This window comes from Lathamus discolor, chromosome Z (genome assembly GCF_037157495.1).
Source record: "Lathamus discolor isolate bLatDis1 chromosome Z, bLatDis1.hap1, whole genome shotgun sequence".
Lineage (NCBI taxonomy): Eukaryota > Metazoa > Chordata > Aves > Psittaciformes > Psittacidae > Lathamus > Lathamus discolor.
Window position 1 is genome coordinate 65658616 of NC_088909.1, and position 26690 is coordinate 65685305.

Genomic DNA, 26690 nt, shown 5'->3' on the forward strand with positions numbered 1-26690 from the left:
AGTTTTAGAACATTCAGATAAGAAAGACTATATCAATATGTGGCTTTTTAAAGTACTATAACAAGGAATACTTTTTTTAGAAGTTGCATTTTGTTTTACTAATTGACAACTACTTAATTTTCTTTGTTACATTCATGATAGAGGTAATCGCTGCTGAAAAAAAATAAGACCCTTATAGATATTTTGCTTATTGAAAAACATACCACTACAGACTGTTTATATATAATATCAATATCTACTTCAACACCAATTGTCAAAACCTAATTATGACTGATTTCAAAGAACATAGCTTCATGAATTAATACAGTAGAGTCATTCTATAGAATCTCCTAGGTTTACAAATGTGAATAAGGAGATCGCCATGCAATTAGTGGTCAGATTTAGCTGACTAAATCAATCTTTTCCCTTTTACAAAACTGAGATTCTACCAAATGAAGAATTTGACCAGATATTTGAAGTGTGAAAGCAGGCTGTGAAATTAAAATCTGTAGCACGTCTTTATTTACCTTTGGTTGTTGTTTTGGGGTTTTGGTTGTGGTTTTTTGTTTGTTTTTTTTTTTTCTTTTTAAACAGGAAAACAATAAATAAATAGATTTTTTGGATACTGCACAGATGATATTTTACATCACAAATTTCAAGTGAATATACCTGAATATAGGTTTCAGACTGTCTATAGCTAGTTTTACACAAGTGTACAGGTGGTGCTTAAGCAGCCATAAGAAGATCCTTTTCTTCTGTACCTTTTTAAAGGAAAGCCATGTCTACTTGATTTGTGCATCCGTTCTGAGTAGAGGCATTGTACCCTGCGATCTCTCTTTGGCACACACAACAGGCCAGATTAAAGACAAAGAGCACCATCATTCACTCTGCCAAATATGAAGAACTGTTTTACATAAAGCTATTTCTGAATGAATATGAATGCGATCTGATCTTGCATCCTGGCTCTACAGAATGTACATTTGCAGTAGGCAGTTTAGGTGGCATTTCCTTCATGGCCAAATTTTATCAATAAACTTTTAACTCTGTAAATAGTTTCGATACATATCGTGTGAAAATGTGTTATGTTATTAGTGTGTAGCTTTAATGCATCATCTTCTTTATGAGGTTCAGGGTATTCTTTTTTATTGTATCCATGTGCTTTAAGTTGTTATGATTCCACTAAGTCCTTTAAATGCTTTTCAGATTTTTAACTGGGCTTTAAGTATTCAAAAGGGTCTGTAATTATCCTTTAAAGGACCTTTGTTAGTTTCATGGTGATGAATGTTTACGTCTGAGACATCCCTTTAAGATTTACCTTGGCAGAATTTTTGTTTTCTTAAAATCACCTTAGCTACCTGGCTTAGTTTGAATTTAACATTGTCTGCATTTTATCAACCCCCTACCTGTTTACTTCTGTATTTCATTGTTGGTTAGCTTTACATTCTGTTTCCTATGATGCATATAATTCTTAATGAGAGCAAAGTCTTTCTCTTAGAAATGTAAATTAATGACCAAAATCAGCAGGGACAAGACAGAGGATACGAAGGTTGAAGACAGTGAGAGAGAGAACAAGCTTGTGGTGAAACAGGAAGTTGAACAAGAAAGGCAAAAGACAGAGAATATGAATAAGGGACAAAGAAAGAGGGATACTCCACACTGAAACATCTGCTTTTTTGAGCAGTGAACAGGGTTAGGAGATTTCTGTCCCAAAAAGTGACCAGAGCAAGGCTAACATTGCTGCCTTACAGCTGGTTTTTTTTTTTTTTTCCTAGGGTTTGGTTGATCAGGGATAAATTTCTTCTTTCCTTCCTCCAATCAAAAGTCTCATTTCTGTAATGGTCAAATGGATATATTTATGTACCATTTGGCTGTTATTTCTACTAATACACTTTTGCAATTAGAAGCAGAATAGGCTGCTTTCACAGTTCTTTTATATTTTTTTATTATAAATACCATAATCTGAACTTTGATGTCAAATAGGATGAAGTCGCTTCTACTATGATTCAACATGTACATACCAGCCAATATCACTGGTACAAGAAATGCAGAAAACATTATAAGCCTACCTATAAGTAATTTCTTTGTGCTGAATCATCCTGTATATTGGAAGTTAATATCTACTAAATTGAAATCAGAACTGTTTTCTTAATGGTGATGGGAATGATGTGAAGGCAGTGCATTTTTTTTTTTTTTTTTTTGGGGGTGGGGTGTTTTGGTTGTTTTGTGTTGGGGTTTTTTGTTTGGTTGGTTTGAACCTAGCTAGATACTAACATACCTTTTTAATTTTTTTTTTTTCTTCTAGGGGAGAAAATAGGAAACTAGAAACCCAATCCAAGAGTCCAGCACAAGCTGGGATATATTTATCTCGGGAGCAACTCTATGGAAAGAGACCTGGGGGGCCTGGTGAACAGCAACATTACGAGTGAACACTCATTATGAGTGGTGTGCTGCGTCAGCAAAGAAAGGCAACAGGATGCTGGGTTACCTCAACTCGGGCATCACCAGTAGAGATGAAGATATCATTATCCCACTCTATTCAGTGCTGGTCCGGCCACACCTGATTTTCTGTATTCAGTTTTGGTTCTTGCTATACTAAAAAAATGTGGACAGGCTGGAGAGGATTCAGAGAAGGGCCACGAAGATGATCAAAGAACTGGGAAGCCTTCCATGTGAGGAAAGCTTGAGAAAACTAGGTTTGTTCATCACAGGCTTAGGGGGAAAACTTATCATCATGTGCCAGTATTTAAATGGTGGCTACAAGTAAGACGAAGGCTCCCTTTTTACATGGAATCACATGGAAAAGATGAGGAGTTATAGGTAGAAGTTACTCCCAGGAAGATTCTGTTTGGACACAAAAGGGAAACTTTTCATAATGAGAACAATCAGCCACTGGAATAATCTCATCAGGGAAGTGAGTTCCCCAGCATTGGACATCTTTAAGATTCAGCTGGACAGGGTACTGAGACATGTTGTCTAGACTGTACTTTTGACAAGAAAGTCTGGACCAGATAATCCTTGAGGTCTCTTCTGACCTGGAATTCTATGGTTCTGTGATTCAACTGTATTCTGTACAGACTGTATCTCACTTACTCATCTGACTTCCTTCCCGAAGAAGCTTGTACTCTGTTTCTACAGTAGAATGTAAAAGTGACATTTTAAAATTATATGTTTAATCTGTGTTGTCAGCCATCTTGTATTTAAAGAATGAGAGGCACCTCTGAATTGGAATTACCAGCCCTGAAAGTTTATCAGATAAAACTAGGTAGGGTTTTCTATGGTATCCTCAAAGCTTGTTCTTTTATAAATATTTCAACCTAAAAAGATGTATTAAAAAAGAAAACCAGAATTAGATCATACATTATTATGTTTAAAATGAAATAGAAAAACGTTACATTTTGCAGATTTACATATTCTCCTTTGCAGAGTTTTGCTGTTTTTTCCTGGTTCTTGTGTTGCTTTTTCTTGTAATATTTCTATTGTATATATACTACAATATTTCCTGAGTCTAATTTCTTCAAGATAATCCTGGCACACAGAACAAAAATTATAAAAGTAATAAAGATTAAGTAGCAACCTCTCTTACTGGTTATTGCAACAAACCTATATAAAAATCCTGTAAATGATGGAAGAGAAAAGTGAACAGCTGTAAAAAAATCACCAAACATAAAATATAGCTTGGGGCTTTTTAAAGCATAAGTTTTCAGAGGTTGCTTCAAGACAGATGAATTTTTATCACATGTACTATTGTCCCATAAATATGAGGCAATTTTTTTATATATATTTCTGATTAGTCATAGCTAACACAGCTAACAACTGAGACTAATCAGAAATATATATTATTAATAGCTTTTCAAAAGTTTTTACTTAATATAATTGTGTTTAAAATGTAAAACCAAATCAAATATATTCTATCACAAAGGCATAAGAACTATTTTGACTAAAAAATTCATTACTAAATTTATTTATCTTTGGCATTTAAATTGTTTCATTATTGCATTATCTGTACACTTCTCAGTTAACAATGTTTTCTTTTTATACATATGTTTTCTTTGAATATTTGAGCATTTTTTAATATTTTGTATTTTGTATATTTGACTATTTTTTTAAAAAGGGAGGGAACTAGGAGAGGCATAACACCTAATTCCATGGTTTTCCCTATGCCCAAAACAAAGGTGACATAATGTTAGAGCTGAGCAGCCATCTTGGACCCGCGTCCTTGTTATTGTTTCTGCATTCTGCATAGGGCAATCAGTACCCAGAAGACCCAGTCCAGGACCTAGTTACCAGGGAGCTGGTAACTCCCCCAGTAAAGGGAGTTCAGATGCACTCCCTTAACTACTAGTCTGCAACTTCATGTTTCTTCGCGTACTCATTTCAATTGCCAGGGAATCTTATACTACTTTTTTAACAACTGAATAGCTTCATAAAATGGGAGACACTGCCCTCTACCATTCAAAATCAGCCCTCTAAGAAGCAGAGAGATGTGTCATCAATTTCCATGCATGTGGCAATTTCAGGCTGTTATAAAAAAGGTAAGAAAGAATACCACAGAACCTGTAGTTTGCAGAGAATGTTTTTCCACTGGTCTATTTAGTAGATCATTAAGTCCCTTACATGTGGATTAGACACTGGCTATGGCTACCCTGTGAAAGATGAAGCGGGGTGAATGCTTTGAGTCTGGAGCTCAGCCACGTCTGACAATGCCACTTTCCTGCTCAAAAGTGGAATTTGGAGGACAGAGAGAGTTTGGGAGTATTTGGTGCATTTCCATTTGCCACCCTCTGGGCTGCTTTACAATCTTAGGAATTCTTGTCACGCCTTGTCCTTTGTGTAATAAGTTGGGCAGTGAAGTGTCCTTTGACCATACTAAGGACTCTTGCATGGCTAAGGAAGGAGGCACTGATAGTACCAGTGACCCCTGACCCTGGCAAAGTAGGGAAAGAACAGCAGGGATAATCAGTCATCCCATGACAGCCTTAGAACACTCCTTCCCTTGATGGTAGCCCAGGTGGAATGGTAGCACTGTTACTGGAGTTTTGGAAAATGTCTAGTATTTATTGACTTGGGTTGTGGCTACAATGGAAATCTACTAATGACTTAAGCAAATTATTCTGTGACCCTATAAATGTGGTCCTAACTGAGAAACATTAAGTCTTCTGGACTGCAGCAAGCTAAAACCAGAATCTCCCTCTGAGCAGGACACCTCTTGAAACTCACAAACTCTCTAGTCTGCTATAATCAGAGGACTGTCTCCAAAATTTTCATTTATATGCCTAATCCATAATTGAGTGAACATCGCCATTGACCTTTGTTAACTCACACTTACAAATTCATATTAAAACTACTCTTGCTAATACCTTTGATGATGTTTCTTTGAGCAACCATTTATTTTGTGACAAATTGGCATAGTAAGCAGGATTCGTAATCAGGATTTCACGAGACTGGCTGAAATCTCCACATTTTAGCCACTTGAAAGTCAGCCGTGGAGTTCCTTGCCCTCATCATGCCCAAGGATATGGCTACATAGACTGATGCAAATAAGACTATAAAGCATCCAGCCTAGAGCTATCTTGTGTCTGTCCAGTTGGTATGCAAGAAACATAGTTCACGTCTGTCTGTACCTGTTCAAGAAGATATCCCCTGGTTTCTTTGTTTATCAAGCTTAGACTTCATTGCCAAGAAAGCAGAAGCAGAAAACTATAATTTCATAATAAGCCTGGGTTTTATTCCTCTATGAAAAAGACAGCTCTCCTGAAGTAGAAATATTAAGGTGAACATAAATAAGTTTGTGATAAACACATAAATGTATTGGCTTTGCAAATCATAGGTGTGGTTATGTGGATATAACTGTACAACTTTACAATAACAGAAACAAAGCTTGCTAAAGACACAAGATTAGACAAGAAGTTTAAAAGGGCCAGAACTCTTGAGCAAAATGAAGTCACATAGCAAAAGAATTTGTAAATGTAAAAGAAAGAAGAGGGGGGTGGGGTGGGGGTGAGGGTGGGGGCTTGGTAAAAGAAAAGCTAGTGCCTGAAAAACATAGAGTTAAAGGACGTTTTAGCTTAACTTAGGTTGTAGAAAGAGAACAATGTTTATGTTGTAAGTCTGTGGAATGTAGTGGCCCCACTAAACATGAGTTAATTGTTTCACACTAGTCTTCTAAAGTATCTTTAGCTTTAAAGGACAATGTTTGTGTTCTGAGTCTGTGGTGAGATAACAGGATTTAGTGGCCCCACTAAATATGAATGAGTTATTTCACACCATGCTTCTACTTATCAGTTAGTTTAGAGACAGAGCCTCCCAAACATCTGCTAGATTGGGATACTCCTTGTCTGCCGATCCTGCAATAAATTTTGCAGGAAGTTTACACTATTTTAAATCTTTGCTAGTTATCAGAAGAATTACAGATATGGCTGGTTTCAGCTACTTGTGTGATTACTGGGGCATCCAACTGTGCCAAAGGTGAAAAGTACACTGTGAGGAAGACTGCTTACTTCATCTTGAAGACCCCTACTCACAAGAGAAAGACTGCTTACTTCATCCTCACAACCCCTGGCACAATCACTGCAGAGCAGTACGCAGACGCCAAGAGGAGGAGACTTATGATAATAAGTTCCTTAAGCTAGTTATAATGTTCCCCCCTATATGCGGGAATTATGAATATGTATGTGACTAATGCAATAGTGACAGTATATAAACCTGTAACAAATACTAATCACTTGCGCCTCTGGCTACTGTCATGCGCCCAGCGCTGTTGCTTTTGCTTTATTAACTTTGTCCCTCAATAAAAGCTTGTTACCTTGTTTAGAGGAGTGAATTCGTATTTTACAAGTTGTTTATGTAAAATTTGTTTAGAGCATCTGAAAAAACAGCAGCCCTATTAAGACTTTAGTTATATGTAGTTCTTTCATGTTCAAAATCTGTCAATTCAGTAGAAAGCAGACAAGGGTTTAGTTGCTATACAAGAGAAAACATAACATAAACAAGCCTGGTTTCCTCAAAATAAGGATAAAAACATATGTAATATGGCTTCTTAATCTTGTGTGAAATTGTTCATTTACCAACAGAGTTTGTGACTGCATTAGGATACAAGTCTGGTGCTTTGTTGAAGCAATGTGTAACAGAGAGATAATATGAAAGAAGAATGGCAGTAAACAGATTTGTCCAAGTTGAACAGCATCAAAACTATGGGACTGCTTTTTTCAAAAATGTGAGTATGGCTAAAGTGAATGGGCAGGTCTCATCTGCATTGTCAGCACTTAGAGTAAGCTGCAAATAACTAATGTTTCATTGGTCTGGACCACATTTTACAGATGAGGGTCATACCCTACATACTGTAGTTTAACTGTTGTGACATTGTTCAGTGGAATTAGACACACAATTCTCTGAAGGGATTTTTTTTTCCCCCTTTAAGAATTATTTTGCAAGCATCAAAAATAGAAGATCTCTTACAGTTGGCTTTCTTTTTCCTCAGTTCCCTCTTTCCCTTTTTTTTTTTATCCCTAGGAGGCTTATATGCGAAGTATACAGCCTGAATGTGTAGATTTGCTTATATATTGTTTAGTAGTGTAAACCTCACATGATAGCATGAACAACTTTTAATACACCAGTATGTAGCTAATAAATACAATAAAGGTGTCTTCAAGGAGTAGATTTTTTTTGTAAGTGTGTTGCAGGTATGTAGTATGCTTATACTTCATTGTGAAACAGACACTGAGAAGGAGAGACATTTGAGATACAAGCGGTGACAGAAAGATTAGCAACCACATGAGTACTTTTCCCATCCATTTCAGGAAACAATCAAGCTCTTGCAAAGGTTGTTTCATTCTGAATGTAAAATGAGCAATTGTCTTGTATGATCCTCTTTTACATAAAACCAAAAAGAATAAATTATTCTGTGGTTCTTTTTGCTATTTCAGACATGACTGGACATGTCCGAAATAATATTTATTTAGACTAATAATAATTATTTAGACTGCTCCTTTTGCTGAAAACTGCAAGAGCCCAGACCAGTTTTTGTATGAGAATGAGAAAGCCATGGGAATTTTGTATTTCTGTGTTTGATCTCTAGGGAAATCTCATGAGATACAGCATCTCAAAGTCCCGGGATGACAAACAAGATGCTAATGAATCAGAGGTGCCTGGCAGCTTTTCCCAGCTAGTATTCTATCCCTTTTCCATTTATTGCCTGCAAGACTTTTCTCACAAGATCAGCAAAACAAAATCAGCAGTAACCAGTTGGTTTAATACACAGTATCATGTAGTATTGCCTTGTTTGCTCTAGGGCTCAATACTTGGGCCTTTGCACATTCATTTTTCTCCTCATCCTGGAGGAAGTACTTATCTTTATATACAAATAGCTCATGCTATGGTATGACTGCAGTTTGCTTAAAGCAGCATTAACATCTGAGTCCAAACAGTGGTGCTTTTTGAAGAAATAACTGGTATGCAACCAGGAGGACAACAGTAGAGCATGCTAAGCGTTACATAGAGCTAAGGGAACAGATGTCTCTAAGGAGTACTGCAGAGGCTAGGCATCCCTATTTTTGCATAAGGAATCAAGATTCCCTCCAGCTCCTCACACTTGATGCAATTACAGGGAAGATTATATACTTTAGGCTTTCTATTCTGTCTTTTATCCCTCCTGAAACAGTAGATAATGCTCTGGGCTTTCCACAAATCAAGGTTTAATATTGATCTTTCTCAGTGCTTTTCCCGCAGAAGAGGATGATTTGTCTGTAATATAACCTTGATTGAGCTGTGCATGCCCCTGCTGATATCAGCAATACTGTTAGTGCAGTTAAAAACTAATCAGGGTTAGGAAACATGCAGATTTTATGAAGTCGTAACAGATCATAAGAAAATGACTCTCAATCTGAAAATTTTTGATGCTGGAAAGGACTGTAAGGGAATCCCATGATCCTCCAAAGCAATCAGGGAAAGTTTTGGTGTTATCTATCTTTTCAGAAGCATACAATGGAGAAAACCTAACATAAATTCCCGACGTTAATGAACAAACTAATGAACAAACAAAAACACCTACAGAAAAAAGAAGCGAGCAATTTTAGGTTTACTCCTAGCTTTACATCAGTAGAGAGGTACCAAAGAGTATGTCTGTTGTTGCCTTTTGCAGAAATTATCCAACTTTAATTAAAGCAAGCTGAAAGCAGTCCTATATACTCTAACCCTCAGTTTTGTTTTTATTTTGGGTGCTCATTACAGAGATGGCAATACAGCAAAAGTCATCTATACCAGTGATAAGCACTTTCTTCACCTGGAAAATTCTCTCCTTTCTCCTGTAACCCCTTGAAGAACTTTAAACACACAGCCACTGTAATACAAGTCACTATTTGTCCAGTATCTGATAAACAGGGATTAAAAAAGGATAGTATTTTTTACTCTTATAAAGTCCTTAGTAAAAAGTACTTGTAGAAGACTGAATAAAATCATAGCCAGTGTAGTATACTGATGGATCGGCTTATTCATTTGTATGTTGTACATGATCAGACATTAATCTCATATACGTCAAGTTCAATATGTTTCATCATTGTTCCCTGCTTTTGTGTTTCATGCTTTAGTAATAGGGAAGAAACAAGTTAAGTATTCAGCTGGCTTTGCTGTGTTTTGAAATGCAACTTCATCATGCACTTTCTGAATGCAAATGATAATAAGCTTTTTATTTCTCATATAACCTACATGGGAAATAGGGATAATTAAAACCTGGGACTTGAGACAGTGTAATGAGCTCTTACTGATTTGCAACTCCATATGAATAATACTTACTCTTTACTTTTAATGTGTGCATAGAAAAGAACTACTGACAATTAATGAAACCTTTATGTGGACTTGGTTTCAAAATTCCCTATTAAATGATATTTCGAGAATGTATTAATTTTACCTAACATGAGTTAAGTGCCAGAATTTCAGGATGTTGTGTTGTGCACAACAAAACCACTACAAAATGGTCTCTCTTACATCTGTGGACAGGACTATACATCAGTTTTCCAGTCAGCCATGCAGCTATCAATGTGAGTTTTAGTAAGCCAGAAAACTGAGCCTTTGAAAGAAAAGCAGTTCTAAAACACATAACCACTAGAGTCTTGAATAACATCTTCAGAACAAGTGTCCACACTTACATTTCTGTTACCACATATGACACTGAAATAATTATTATTCTTGAATATCAACGTATTTTGGGTTATTAAAAATAACTAACTTGACTTGGTTATTGGCTTACAATGTGATTTCCCAGCCTTTGGAAATTAGTTAACTTGAAAATTTCAGTTTCCTTTAATAAGACAAGAAGCATAAGCAAATAATTTTGGCACTATTCTAGCACAGGCTTTTGAATATACTTTGCTGTCACACCTTTCCTGAATGTCCTGGGTTCAGCAGTAGCAGTTATTTTTCTCCTTCTTAGTAGCTAGTGCAGTGCTGTGTTTTGATTTTTTGTCCTGGGAATGGTGTTGATAAGGCTGATGTTTTCAGTTGCTGCTCAAATGTTTGGTCTCGCCAAGGACTTTCTGAGCCTCATGCTCTGCCAAGGAGGAGGGGAGGCCGGGAGGAAGCAGAGACAGGACACCTGACCCAAACTGACCAAAGAGGTATTCCATAGCACAGCACGTCATGCCCGGGATGTAACAGGGAGTTACCTGGAAGGGCTGGGGGACTGCAGGGTTGGAGGAGGTATCGGTGCTCGGCTGGGGGGAGTGGGGCAAGTTATTGGTCGGCTGGTGTTGAGGTGGTGTATTCTTTCCTCTTGTTATTTCCTTTACCATTATTATTATTGGTGGTAGCAGTAGTGATCTGTGTTATACCTTAGTTACTAAACTGTTCTTATCTCAACCCATGGGAGTTGCATTCTTTTCAATTCTCCTTTCCGTCCCTCCAGGAGCAGGGGGAGGGCAAGAAGGGGGGGTGGGGTGGGGTGTGAGTGACCGAGCTTTTGTGGTTGGGTTTAAACCATGACACTGAATAAGTCTGAGCCATTTAAGGCAAGGTCAAAAGAAAGCTATCAAAGACTTCTGAGTTAGATGTTGCTTCCCAAACAGCAGAGATACTGAATTCAGCCACCCACTAGTCCTGAAACCACCTCTACTCTCCGCTGCTAAATGAGATCTCTAGGGTATCTCTAAGAATCCCCATCAAAGGTATAAGCAACAGTAGTTTTCATATGCCTTTATAAAAGTGTGACTTAACAAAATTCGATTGCAAGGTTCAGCCTATTACTTCCTAAATGAATAAAATATGCAAAGGAAAAATGAGGTAAAATTGAGCTAAAACAATTTTTATAGAAACCAAAGATCCAAAAGGGTAAGAGATGCTCTCATTGACTCCCCTTGAATGGAGGATGTCCAATGCTTTCTAAACTCCTGGTGGAGCCTTGGTGAGGCCAGGCCTAGTCTTAGTCTCCGACTTCACTAACTGTTAATATCTAAAGGGTTACAAGTGGCAGGGGAGCCCAAGAATGCTGGCTGATATTCAAGAATCACCTGCTCGAAGCTCAGGAGTGTTACATCACAACAACAAGGAAATGCAGCATGAAGGCCAGTAGGCCTCCATAGATGGTTAAGGAGCTGCTGAGCAAACTCAGAAGGAAAAAAGAAGCTTATGGATAGTGGTAGCAAGGACAGGCAGCCTGGGATGAATACAGGGACATTGTCTGGGAAGCTAGGGATCAGGTCAGGAAATCTAAGACTCAGTTAGAGCTGAGTCTGGCCAGGGTTGTCAAGAATAACAAGAAGGGCTTCTATAGGTATCTCGCTAACAAGAGAGCAATATACCTATAGACTAGAGATAACATGGGGCCTTCTTTCTGAAACCTTTAAAGTACAAATTTGGAAAAAAAATAGGAATGCATAAATTTTTATGCACGCCAAATTCTCGTAAATCTTTATTAAGGCGAGAAGAAACATTTAAAGAAAGCAAAATGGAATTTAGAGTCAAAAACAATCAACTAATTGGAGTTTTGAATTTATCTTTAATTCAGCAGAACAGGAAACAGGAGGACCTCCCTGAAACAGAAGAAATCCTTAATCAGGTATATCTGGGAGTATGGGCACTCGGAGTCTGTTGCAGTCCAGAAGACTTCAATGTTTCTCAGTCAGAACCACTATTCATAGGGTCACAGAATTATTTGCTTAAGTCATTAGTAGATTTCCATTGTGGCCACAACTCAAGTCAATAAATATTAGACATTTTCCAAAACTCTAGTAACAATGCTACCATTTCACCTGGGCTACCATCAAGGGAAGGAGTGTTCTAAGGCTGTCATGGGATGACAGATTATCCCTGCTGTTCCTTCCCTACTTTGCCAGGCTCAGGAGTCACTGGAACTATCATGCCTCCTTCCTTAGCCATGCAAGAGTCCCTAGTAAGGTCAAGGGACACTTCACTGCCCAACTTATTACACAAAGGACAAGGCGTGACAAGAATTCCTAAGATTGTAGAGCAGCCAAGAGGCTGGCAGATGCACCATCCAAGTTCCCACAAACAGGGAGCTGTCCCTCTTTGATGCTCAGAGAGCTAGTTGTGAACGAGAATTGCACCAACCAAAACACTCAGTGGGCAATAACTCCATTTAGGCCATGTGAAGCACTGAAGTAAGGTGTAATCTTAATATACTAGTCCTATTGAAGCTTTCACAGGTTGATTCTGGTCCAGATATACATACCTATATCAAACAGGAGCCACAGCTGAGAGATTTCTTCAAGATTCATTTGTCTTCTTTGGAAAATGGAGCAGGATTTATCTCATTATCTGAAAAGATTTCTGGAACATCTGGTGTTTGAAGTCACAAACCAGGGTATGAAGCTTGAGTTCTGGGTTCTTTACCACCCCTGAAGATTTTCAAATCCAAGTTTCTAAACCCTAGCACAACAGCACAAAACGATGAACAGGGATTGTCTGGATCCTTTGTTAATTTCTTGTCAGGCCCTTTGGCTCTCACTCCATTCCCAGCTCAGAAACCTTTCTTTCTATTGTAGTATACTACCATACCGCATTTCTACTACAAATAACTTGCTGGCAAGTGTTACAATTGGTCTTTCTTTTTTCTGCTTAATCACATTAGAAGCTTATATCATCATCATCAGCCTTAAATAATGCAAATTCTTCATATTTTACTATTGCATGTTGTTTAATTTTTATTCTTCAGGAAGGTCATCCCGTGCATGTGTATAATACCATAGACCTTTCCTACACTTTTTTCTGAAACATCTCTCAAACCACCAGCTTCACAAGCCCATTCCTTCTATTTGTACTGTGGCCACAAACGAATATAATAAAAAAAATGCTTCTACTTTAATAATACTTTTTTTCCTTTCCTTTCCATTACCATTTTTCCCTTTTATTCATTGCACATACTCTTTGCTACATTCCATCTTTTTTACAGTATCAAAGAAACATCATAATTATATAATAACTGTATTCTATTCCAAATGTATTCTTTTGCAAGAATCTGTATTTCTTTCCTTTAGGAAGTATTCAGGTATCTAAGAGACCTGTCAAATTACTAACATTTTAGTAATAAATGTAGTAATAAATCCATGTAATGTTTTATGACTTCACTGTCCCCTTTCAATTTCCATTTTTTTTAATTATCCTGGGTTTCAAGACATGCTCCACTTGAGAGGAGAGCCATCAAACTAGCTTAGTATCAAGTCATTCAAGACTGTTTTCTTGCTTTCTTTTATTATCCTACTATTTTATTTTATTTGTACAAATTATTTTTTTTATCCCTTTACAAATTTCTCCTTTCACATGTGAAAATTGTTAAAAACGTTTATTAAAAAACCATAATAATAAACGTAAAAACGTTTATTAATTCATTCTCCAGTGCCTTATGTTGAAACTGTGATTTCCTGTGTTGGAGGCCATGTTACACACAGTGTTTGCTGCAGAAGGAATAAAATACTTGACTGTGAAATGAAAATGTTCACAGAGCCTAAAAGAAGCTATTTTCATAAAACTCAAAAAAGATACCTCCAGGATTTTCACTGCATCCTTTCAGGTGAGAAATCTGAATGATCAGACAGCAACAACAGATAAACTGTCTGTGCAGCCACACTTCCTGTTACATCCTTCAAACCTAGAATTACAACATTGTAAAGGGAGTACATTCTTCCCCTGAAGGTGCATGGAGCCATGTCTGATCCGTTCGGGGTTCTGTGTCTCAACCAAAGAAGAAAGAGTTTTAAAATCCCTAATGAAGCCATTTTTAGCTGCAATAATTTGTAAGATGTGCTGCACACAGATAGCTTTTTCTTTTCCCCTTTAAAAAAAATCAAACAGTCAGAATCAAAACTTGAAGCCTTGCAATCAGGAGACAAACTGTACTATTCTGCCTGTACTGGGAAAAAAAAAAAATAAAATGTTAAGACTAGTAGTTATACTGCATTTATTTCTGACAAGCATTTTTTACTCAATGTCACCCGCATTATAGAGACCTATGATTAAAAAAAAAATGCAAGTAGTAGTATTAGAAGGGTTTGAATTTTATGTTGTCTTACATATGGCTAAAAATTATTCCAAATATAATTTTTAGTGTACCCAGCATAATGTGCCTCTGTTCATTTATTTTTGGTTTATATTTCTGCATTTGTGCTGTCTGCAGTCTCTGCAGACAATTACAATAGTGTTTTTCTGCAGGGCTGCTAATAACGTTGGGAAGCAGATTTCACATGATCTTGAAAGAGCTCAGTTTTCATTAAAAAGATACATTCTCCAGCTACGTAATATGACTGGATGCTGTAAAGACAAGACTGTAATACCAGTAAAACTGCAGCAGATGGCACTAGAAGGAGGGTTAATCAGGGCCATGAGGAAGATGAGGGGATCAAGAAAACTGAAATAAATAAGATGAAGAGAAACGTTTTGCAATTGTATCTCTCTTTCTTTTTTTTTTCTTTTTTTTTTCTTTTTTTTTTTTTTCTCCCAGTCTCTTGAACCAAAGCAAAAGTGGTAAAGCTGGTTGGATGTAGGAAATGTTAGCTTGATAGACCTGGATTAGTGAAAGGTGAGATGCAAAAGATAGTAAGTGAATTGCTAATTTCCAGCTTGGTTACTGGTTTCCGAGGACTTTATTGTAAATGAGGAATTTACTGGGATGGATTAAAACAAGTATCTTCATCCAGCTGGTATTGTTACTGTTGACATTGCTTACTTACATTCTTGTGCTCCACAAGCAAATATTCATTTATTACATTTGTTTTCATTACACAATATATATAGTGAACAATGATGATACAATGAGAATGAAAATAATTGCTCTCTTGCAAAGTTTCCCTTCTGCCAGAGGCAGAGGAAACTGCATTCCCTGTCCTATATCTTGTAACTGTCCTATGTCTTCATCATCTTTTAAAATTGTTTTACAACTCATAAGCACATCACAGCAGTACCAGGAGTATCATTAGCATGAATTTAAAAGTGTTTCCTCTTTATAGACAAAAAGTCACAGTAAGAATAATTCTTAAGAGGAATTATTTTTCTTTAAGTTTGAGTCTGCTAAGAAAAAAGATTTTGTTATAAAGTCCTTTATTTGTAAATGAAAGCTGGCAACACCAAAATCAAATTATTTGACTTTTGCACAACCAAATTTTGCAGATGTTTCAACAGTGAGGATGAATCTATAACAAACCATAGCTGTCTTCCCGGGCACTTGCAGTCTTTCTTTATAATACATACATGAAGATCCACTGGAAAAGATCTTTTATCAAACCAGTTGTACAAAATGTTACATTTCTAAGGGAAATAGAATGAATAGGCTATTTGTCACACATGGGAAATTCCAAAAACAAGATATGAGAAAGAAAACAAAACACTGAAAGAGTGAGGGAAATAAGAGTACACCATGAAAAGACACTTGTAAAAAAGCTATGCACCCAAACAGGAGTGGAAAAGACTTGCTCGAGTTCCACAAAAAGTTGCTCAGAAATTAATAGCAAGCTTGGACATTGAATGGAAGAGAAATGGGAAATAAGATGCTGGAATAGGGGCAACAGTATAGTGAGCAGAAACAGTTCGTGGATGCAGGAGAGAGATATTTCATGATGCAACAGCAGAGAAAAGGTTGCAACATTCTGGGTGAGTCAAGCTGTGTCACTTTATGTACTTCCTAGATACCACAGATTCATTCCTGAATAAAGAAGATAATTATCTTCACATTCTAGATACATACTGTTGTATAGACTTCTGTAATACTGCCTATCCATACACAAACGTATGTGCACATTTCAGCATGTTATTTTAAGCCTGTTTTTTCATCATTATAAAAGTACATTATATCCATCTGTATAATTACTTGTAATTCAGACAAAAAAAAAAAAAAAAGGTGAATTTTCTCTGCCAGATGTTACTTTTTCTCATGACCGAAAGCTTTTTTATAAGACAAATATTTACCAAAATGGCATTGGCCTTTTTACTGAATTTGCATTACATTACCTGAATAACAATTCTTCCTAATTCAAGCCCTGAGGTTCTTAGAGCTAATCCTAAACAAAACTACTCCATAGAAAGTCCTTGCCAGTATTTCATGTGATATTCGTCCTATTTTTAAACATGAAATTTTGTCTATCTGCAGAGTCCAGGACGATCTCATGGGATATTCTTTGGAGATGAGATGCAGCACAAGCAATATTTTTATGCTCATATTAACTTAGTCAGAAGGTCAATATTAACTCAAGGAACTATATGACAAAGAAATCCAGTTTATGGACAAATTATAATTGTACTAAACTCTGGAAATAAATAGAGTTAATAATTTAAGAGAAGATTCAGGAGAGCTTATGATTTACATAATTTTTAATACTCTTTCTTTGTGCCTTTTTCACACAAATAAATGTTGGTATGGAGGAGAGGAAGGCTGGATGCACAATATATTATGTTAACTTCCCCATAATCCTTGTGCCCAGGATGGTCAGAAATAGGCCTTTTTAATCTTAATCAACTTAATTTGCTGTTTTAAAAAGAATGTAACCAAAATCTGCATTAAGCACCATTAAAAATATTTTTTGGGTTTTTTTTTGATTTTTATCCTTGATATTTTGGTTGAGCCTTGAATATATTTTTGTAAAACGTAAATTAGGCTGGCTGAGCTAGCATGAAACCAAAACACAGCTGACTCTTCCTTCTCTAGTTCAATCACAGCATTCTTCAAGGGGCAAAGAAATTGATCTAAATAAACAATTAAAGTTCAGAAGTTTCTGGGGATTACTTCACATTTCTTCTCCATCCCACAGCTGCTCCTGACACCAAACAATCTGCATTAAATTACATAGTCTCTGCAACACACAAGAAGGAAACTCAGCAGCATGCTGTCCAGGGTCTGACCCACCAACACCAGAATCCTTTCGGATGAAAAAACCTGTTGGTATATCTGAGCATAAGAAGTAGGAAGACCTTTTGTAGCGCATGACCACAGTAATTTTTGCCAAATATAAAGAATATAAAGACAGCCTGCACAACGGAAGTCTTCCAGAAGCAGGGCTGATGGAGCCACTGATGTGGTCATTTGGTGCAGCCTTTCCCCTCATTAATTTCAGGAATTCTCTATTAAGAGAGGACTTGAGGACTAGACTTGAGGACTAGACATGTAGACTGTAATTTTTCCGTAGTTAACATACACAGCAATTCAGCCTGTTTTGCAAAAACACTTTGAGGATGTAGTTTAAATATAATGACCTGAAATTGCTCAAAAGTTCATTCCAAATGAAGCTCTTTCCCAATGTAATGGAAGTGCAAACATTAGGACAGTTTAAGAAAGCTTCCTTTTTGCAAAAGTGCAGAAAGCAAAATGTGCTTTACTTGGGTAACTGGCGGCTAAAGTCTTTGAGAAAGATTGGCACAATCATATTTACAAGTGTTTATTTTTGGCAGAGAGTATGATAGCAATAAACCTGACCAGGTATATTCATGGTGCAGTTTTCTGAGGTGCAGCTGATCATTCAGACCTACTCTCACTTCATAAGTAAAACTAGACTGCTTCTTTTAAGTTTAGGTTCTCTACTACAATTAAAATACGTTCATTCAGAAATCCAGAATTTCTAATGCTCTTGCAGCTGAAAGTGTAGAAAATTACCACACTAAAAACACACAAAGAAAGGCAGCACATGAAGCTAAAGCTTTCCTCTGCCCTCTCTCAAAACAGATGAAAAAAAAAGAAAAAAAGAAAGAAAAGGAAAAGAAAAGAAAAGAGAGAAGAAAAGAAAAGAAAAGAAAAGAAAAGAAAAGAAAAGAAAAGAAAAGAAAAGAAAAGAAAAGAAAAGAAAAGAAAAGAAAAGAAAAGAAAAGAAAAGAAAAGAAAAGAAAAGAAAAGAAAAGAAAAAAGAAAAAAGAAAAAAGAAAAGAAAGAAAAAAAGAAAAGAGAAAAGAAGAGGAAAGAAGAAAAGAGGAAAGAAAAGAAGAAAAGAAAATAAAAAAGAAAAGAAAAAGAAAGAAAAGGAAAAGAAAAAAAGAAAAGAGAAAAAAAGAAAAGAAAGAAAAGAAAAGAAAGAAAAAAAGAAAAAAGAAAAGAAAAGAAAAAAAAGAAAAGAAAAGAAAAGAAAAGAAAAGAAAAGAAAAGAAAAGAAAAGAAAAGAAAAAAGAAAAGAAAAGAAAGAAAAGAAAAGAAAAGAAAAAAGAAAAGAAAAAGAAAAGAAAAGAAAGAAAAGAAAGAAAAAAAAGAAAAGAAAAGAAAAGAAAAAAAAGAAAAAAAGAAAAGAAAAGAAAAGAAAAGAAAAGAAAAGAAAAGAAAAGAAAAGAAAAGAAAAGAAAAGAAAAGAAAAGAAAAGAAAAGAAAAGAAAAGAAAAGAAAAGAAAAGAAAAGAAAAGAAAAGAAAAGAAAGAAGAAAAGAAAAGGAAAGAAAGAACTAATGTTGAAAAGATAATGACAAAGAACTGGCCAGGTCAAGCACCCAGCAAGCGGCTGAGCCTCAGTGTTCATGTGCTTGCTGCTCTGCCTCATTGTCTGGGTTTCAGCAGAGCCAACATTTCCTACCTGTCACCACCAGGGGTGTCCAGGACGCGCTGCGAGCGTGAGTGAGGCTTCAGCCGCCGAGCGGTGCGGGGAGCCTGGCAGTTCAGCCTTGAGTGCCTGTGAAACTGAAGGAGGGATTCTCTCTGCTGCTCTGCATAGATTGCTGTTGTTACAGGCAAAAGCAGATTTGGAGGTGTGTGCGTATGTGTGAGGAGATGCGGAGTGCATTTGATTGAGGTGTCTGGGAAGCACTGTGGGAGAAGGCAGAGAGAGGCAGTGAGAAGAGGCAGGAGCAGGACTGAAGTACAGAGCAGCTGTTTCCTAATACTCTGGTTCTTCTGGGTGCCTCCGTGAACATGGATTCTGTCACTGAAATCTTCTTGAAGCTGCTGTTTCTTCTGTCTGTTCATAATTGGCACCTGGCAATGGCAGGGAATAAATGTAAGTATTGCATGCGATTTAAAACTCAAACCACGGTGTTTTGAAAACTTTGGGATATTTTATATTCATTTATAATGTTTTTGAGAAAAATGCTTATTGCTTTCAAATCATGGCAGCAAGTTGCTAGGCTGGAAATGTTCTAAAATCCTTCTAGAGATTTTTGTCATGAGTCTCTGTACAGAATATTGTTTTTAAAGCTTACCTACAGTCTAAGTGTATCTGAAAGCATTTTGCTAAGGGATGCATGTTCAGCCCCATTTTAATTTTTGTTTTCTGTTTGTAAATGCAGCATTTTCCAAGGAATTTTCTCTTGCACGAAAATTACTGTCAGATTTCTATTGTGTACTGTTTCTACTTGGTTTTTAACAATTTATAATTTTGAAAGCTTGCGATCTCCTAAATTAAGCTGGCACACAAATAGCTAATGGACATTACTGTGCAGTTCAAGAGCAGTACAAATGTAACAGGGAAAAACGTGGGTAGCAAGACTTTATAGTCTCTGCATTGCTTGCTTAGGGAATATTGTTCATGCATGACTAAAGAAGAGAACGCTATCATCCGGCAGAAAGTTTTTTTTTTTAAAAATGAGTTAGCCAGTAGTGTGGTCTTGCAAAATAAAGGTAGTGGTTACAGTTTTAAAGACAGTCTGCTATCTAGGAGGCAAATGACATATACCTGAAAATCTCTGTTTTCAGTGTTGCATTAATTATCTTTACATTAAGAATAAAAGTAAAAACTTACAAAAATAATTTTCATGGATTTTATCATTCAGTAGTAGTTCTGAGCTATTCTTGATCAATTTGATTCAGCTTCAGCAAGCTGAAGGATTTAATTTTGCATACATGTGATAGAACAGAAGCCTAAATGCCAGGTGCTCATAATCTTAACAGAGCATATTTTCCCCCTTTCCTATTCAGACACTGGTTGTGCATCACAGGCATGGGGAGGGCAGGAGCAACGCGTCTTTGGGAAGAAAGTGCATGCCAAAGCAAGAAGGAATGTTCAGGAATAACCTTACAGTCCAGTGTCAGGGGACAGCTCCCTGGAAACATTAGGGCAATGGCAGAGAAGTTTGAAGTGCTCAAAGGATCTACAGCCACAGGGGTTTACATATGGATGGTTTGTAAAATAAACATGCTCCCATGAGCCAGACATTCACACTGCAGCACCAAAATGATCTTGTGCTGTCATTCAGTAATGATATCTCATTTGATACTCAAGTGCATATTGTAGCCCTGAACATGAATACTAAGTTCCTCTTGTTAAACACCCTACTGCAATTCAGCCACAGCTTTAATTCTCTTCATCATTCTGCATTGTACAGTTTATGAATACATCCATTTTCACAAGACCATGATAATTGAATTGCACATTAATAGCATTTGGCACTAGGCACAAAACTAAATCAGTTGCTTACAGGGAGGCATATTAAAACCGTTGCAAAAAAGACTTGCGTTACACAGTTATGCACTAAAGCACTAGAGGTCACTCTTACAATTTAGGAAGCAAGGTTTGAGGAAAAGGCTCAAGCTTCTTCCCAATGCAGAATTATGAAGCATAAAACAAATCAGGTATGAAATACATTTGCTACTGGCCTTCCAAAGTACTCAAAACCAAGCCAAACTTACAGTATAAAAATGAGGGACTTGAACGGAGCAATTTTCCACATTTATTTTAGTATTTATTAATGTGTAGTATCTTTACTTGTGAATAATTCCTAAATCCTGTGTCAAATTGTTCATCTGAACTGAAAAAGTAAGAACTCTCCCATGCTATAGGCAAGGAAAAGTAAATGAAATTATGTAAATTAATGAGTGAGTGCTAATACATTATGAGAATTTGGCCAATCTAATGCATATTGCTGCTTTTCAGTATCTAATCTGGAAAAAAAGAATCCCTTTATATATTATTTTGGGAGTGAGCATTTCAGAGGGAGAATTATTTGGGTTTAAAAATGGCAGTTTCCATCTCAGTTATCAAAGTATTAATTGGTTAGTGTACCAGGTTTCATAAAATGACCTTAGGAGAAAAGTTTTTTAATAATTACTGATTACAGTAGGTACAAACAGCAGCCATGATCTGTTCCCTTGACCTTGCTTTACTCCTTTTTTTCTTGAGAAGTTGAGCAGGAAGTGAAATCCTTTTCTGTAATTGATTCTACTTTGGGCATTAATGTATTCAGACAGGTTTATGAAACCAGGTAAAGTTCAGTATTCTTGTGTGAATTTTGATGGTTAGATTGTCCAGTAGGCTGCCAATCATTAAAAAAAAAAAAAAAGGACTTTTCAATATTCTTCCTTTAAATTAACTTTTTTACTTCTTTTAATTTTATGGTTATTTCTTGTACAATATCCCAAATGCCTAACTTCTGCCTTGTCTTCCTTCAGACCCACTGCCATTCAGACCAAAATAAAAACTTAACACTTTACCTTGAAGTGTCAATGTTGATGTCACTATGTCAGTTTTATAATGAAACTTTATTAGATCAAAATTAGATCTCTTCGAATTACTTCTGTCTTGAAAGAATCAAAATACTCCTCTTTTGAATAAAATGATTTTTAGGTTCTTAGTTTACCTGAAAGTGACAGACTTGACTACCTAGAATATAAAAGCTAATTTCTGCGGTTTTATTTTGGGTTTGTTTGCTTGTTTTTTGCTGAAAAATAACACTTAACATTTCCAACAAAGAGCAGTAATAATTCCCTGCTGGAAACTCCAACATTTTAAAAAATTCTGTAGTAGTGCTGCCTTGTGCTTTCCTATTCTTTTTTCCTCCCAAAGAATTGCACTACCAAAGCAGTTGAAAGAAGTTTGAAAGAAGTGCACAGCCCCAAATAAATAGCTGTATAAGGTCAAGTGTGAGTTCAAATGAAGGATTAAAGTAAGTATTCCTGTAAGATTTTTTCCACTGGTTCTACAAAACATTTCTATTTTATTGGGAACTTTCTCCACAGCTGTGAATCAGCAAGTTACTAAATCAGCCCTTGAGGACTTGCCACAAATTTGTACTCTAATAGGTGCAGTATTTTATTTTATTTTTTTAACTCTGTAAAACTGAAGTGTTGCACGAAACATAATTAAATCCTCTACAGGCATCAAGTCAACTGTGACTGAAAATGATTAAGGTTAATTTTGATGGTGAATGAGAATAAAGAGAACACATTAGGGACTTCCTGTGTAAATTCTCACCTCTTTATACCTGCTTCTCTTTGTTAAAACTTTGCAGTTTTACAGAAAATTTTATCAATTCAGATTTTCATTTTTTTTCTGCAGTAATGATAATTTATAGAAATGCAGAAATTTTTCTTATTATTACTGTTATTATAATTTTTAAATATCGGGTATTTTATTTTTTCCCCCTAGTGCAACAATAGAAAATCTACTCTAAAGCTGACAGAGAATGGCGGTTAATGATACTGAAGTTTTAAAATAGAGGACTGAGTGATCACATACATTGATTGTGTTATCATGTGCAAGTCATTGTACAAGTAATATCCAGAGGGAAGAGATTACTTGCTACAGGGAACATACTGGATCTTAATCTAAAAGATAATTTCATTCTGGTGTTAATCATTGGTACCAAACAGTTCCATAGACTGTTTGACAACTTTATGGAATCACATTGAAAAATATGCTAAAATGATATTTACCACAAACAATTTAAATTAAAATGTAATTCTTTTATTATTAGTTTGTGGTTGATATGAAGTGTAGGGGAGCAGAAAGTAGAAACTTCCTTAATCGTCTTTTAGTCTCATTAATACTTACCTTCTTTTCATTATTATCAGTCTCTGCTCTGCGATAGCAGTGGAGACCCCTTCAGAGACCAGCCATGTCTGGGCAATTATTTACATGAATAAAACATTACACACATTTCTAGTATATTTTGCATGCTTTTAGTACAGTAACATCAAAAGGTTGTACCAAGATCAAATCTAAACCAATACCAATCAAAAAAACTGTCAAAATTTATTTCAGACTTTCAAGGTTGAGAATTCACAGAAAGGCCTTGGGTTGATTACACTGAGTGTAATCAGGAATGTGCATCCCAGAGCACTAGGATTTCAAATTCCCATGTACATTTTGTCCCTGGGCTCAGTCAGCGGGATGGATGGAGAAAATTTGCTTATGATTGATGGATAGTGACAGACAAGTAACGACATTCTTGAAGTATGTTAGAATAAACCATAAAGCGAAAACGCAGTAGGTTATATATGAAATACATTGTCAGTGCTAATAATAACTTTAGCATAATGTGTTAGGATATACTGTGTTTTAGTTGTATATGCATATAAGGTACAATGCTCAACTTTAGTATTTTTATCTTCTGCACTGCAGTGTAAAGCAACAAATAGTTTGTCATATATTAATATGTGTTATATATAATATTAATATATTAATATAAGTTTAGCTGGGGAAAGTAGGTCAAATCTCTCTGCCATCTGTTCTTACCCCGGCTGCCTCCCACCCCAAAGAAGCAAATCAAAGAACACTTGAATGCTTGGAAAGCTTTACATGTTTCAAATACTTATTTTCTTACACACCCCCCCCACCCCGACCCTGTAGTTTGCTGCTACTTGCAAGTGATAGTTACTGTGCAGCACGGCACAGGATTACAGTTCTTGTTTTTGTGAAAGTTAGAACTACTTCTCAGTACTTTTAAATGTTTATTCATTGTTAGTTGCTCTCAACTAAGAAGGTGACAACAGAGGTGGAGGCAGTGAGATCCATCACTAACTCAAAGGACTCTCCTTCATAGAACACATTGGGAAATTTGTTAGGCATGATAAAGAAATACCAAATACTGAAATTAGAATGCAGGTTGGTGACCCTAGAAGTACACATTAACTTTATTTAAGAGGTTTCTGAAGTGAAAAGTTTAAGTTTTCTTTTCCCTCTGTTTTCAGTCTTTTTATGAGGAGGGGAAGGAAAACCAAAAGAGAATAATGATAACGGTGTTCTCACAAGTTTCTGTATAATTGCTTGGTTTTATGCAGTGGTAAGTAGGACTAATATTAAATAGTTTTGGTAGATTTATCTGGTAGTTCTTGAATATAAAATACTTTTTGTAACTTACAACTTCTAACTTTGGCAGTCAGGGTCTGTGATTGAGTTCTCCATTAAAAGTTAAAAAAGAGATTATGTGTATTTCAGCATACAAACATGCATTACATAAATGGCATTATGACAAAAGCTGTCTCTCTAAACTCAAAAATAACATAAAATGTATAAGCGACAATATGTTGTCATGACAAAAGTGGTTTTGTTTTACTTTTTTTGTAAAAAAATGGTGCAGCTTTAACATTAAGGTTTAACCAAATGTGGTTAACCGAAATTTTGACTCTTCAGTGTTTTATATTTAAATATTCAATAGTGCTTAGTTATCTGTTGAGTGTTTGTGTTTTATATATGTACAAGTGTAACATTGCAGACTGATGTTTGTCAAAGGAATACTCTGTAGGTCTTCTTCTATCAGATGAAAACTATGGCAGTAATATTGAGTTAAATCTGTGAAATGCAGAGGAGGGTTGATGTCCAATATTTTGCTTTTCAGGAGGCAGTTTTCAATGTTTATTACAAGTTTTTATGCTGTTTTTTAGTAAGGAAAATGTAGTGTGGACTGTGAGGTAAAAAGTGATACTGCTTGTATTCTACTTAGTATTTTTAGTGCAGTAGTTCGAAAAGTGAATGAAAACCAGGAAACTTCTGACATCTAAAGTAGATTATAATTATTAACTACAGAACTATTATTTAAATGCCGTACTCACTTAATAGACTAGTGAAGAAAACTACCGCTAGGGTTTTAAATCTCAAAGGATAGAGAAAAAATACGGTTAGGAAATCTATCCAGCCGGGTAGCTGGTCTAATTACTTTTTTAATAAGTAGATCTTGTTATTTGGTTGTGCTCAAGAACAAGCTATTGCTTGTTCCTTGCTGTTAGAGTGCCTGTTTGTTTCTATAGCAATCTTTTAGCAATTAAAATATTTACATACATGGTCTTGAGGGAAAAATAGATTAGAAACAGCATGCTGGAATATTTTAATTTATGTTTATTACTTAATATCACTCTTTATTCATCCGATAGCTGAAGAAGCTCTTGCTCTTTTTAAGGGTTTTATCTGTCCACTTTTAAATATAAATAGAGCTTTTTAAAAACTTACGTTGTTTCTAAAAATGTAATTTTATAAAGACTTTTTGTTTTTCCAGCTGTATCTGGTGGACCTGATCAGTTACTGTGAAAATATACCTTTAGGCAAAATTCTAAGCAATAAAATCTTATAAAGGATGTGCTTAAACAAGGTGTAAAAATTTGCTCTTATTCAGATGCCATAACACCTACTAAACAGCCTCACTAGGAGAGCAAACTGAGTAAGTTATTATTAGAGAAGCAGAGATCTTGAACAAGATAGCAGGAGTAAGACCTTCAAAGGATAACATGCACTATAAATATGATGCTGTCGACAGGCTGAGTTGCGTACATGGAGCCTGAATCACTTTGGTTAAGTCACCTGCAACATTGTGCTGTTCACTCAGTTACATTTGACTGGGTATGCTCAACACAGATACTCTGCAACTATCTGAAAGTTTTGCAGGAAGGAGAGGGGATATTATGAATTATGGTAAAGGTCATATGATTTTTACTGCCATGTAATATTAGCAATAAGATACTGATTTGAATCTGGAAGACATTTAGAATTAGAAATAACTGTAGAGGATCTGAATTTTCACTGCTTCAGATATTAACAAATGCGCCTTACTGTTGAGGTATATGATGAATTTTCTTGCAGAGACAGGAAAATCGGGATTTACCTGTCTAAAATTAAAAATCTAAGAGTTGGATATTTGATTCTGAACTAGCTAAGTCCCTTTTTACTCATATGAGAGAAAAAAAATATTTCTTACAGGACGAAGTCATGTAGAAGATGGAAGGAAGAAATAACATGCAAAGTTATTTATCCAGTAAGAGGTGGTTACAGTGTAGAAGTGTCCATTTGTCTTGTCATTGATTATGACTCTGAGTCTAAATAACTAGGTCATCTGTAGACTTTGTAGACATAAAAACTTACATGACATGGGTCCCATTTCCGCCAAAATACCTTTCTCTATTTACTGCTAGAAAAGCGTATAACAAGCTGTACTGACTGCCTTGTGCTGTAATCACTGGCTATACCTAATGTGTTTGTGTTTGGTATTGAAGCTCATAGCCTCCCTAGTCTGTGTTCTGGTAGGTGGGTTTTCCTTGATTTCCCGAGGGTTAAGGCTGCTGCTGTTCACAGTCCTAGACAAAATATAGGGTCTAAGTGAGGAGATGGA

At 36.0% G+C, this 26690-nt stretch overlaps 1 protein-coding gene across 1 annotated transcript in view; it reads left to right on the top strand.

Annotated features, from left to right (window-relative positions):
• The first annotated feature begins 19287 nt into the window (after nucleotides 1–19287).
• Nucleotides 19288–26690, top strand: part of CNTNAP4 (contactin associated protein family member 4) — a 225895-nt gene continuing 218492 nt past the window's right edge. The window contains exon 1 of the mRNA XM_065661351.1: nucleotides 19288–19375. Within this exon, the coding sequence (XP_065517423.1) occupies nucleotides 19291–19375 (85 nt within the window). The 5' untranslated portion in view covers nucleotides 19288–19290. The remainder of the gene's footprint in view (nucleotides 19376–26690) is intronic.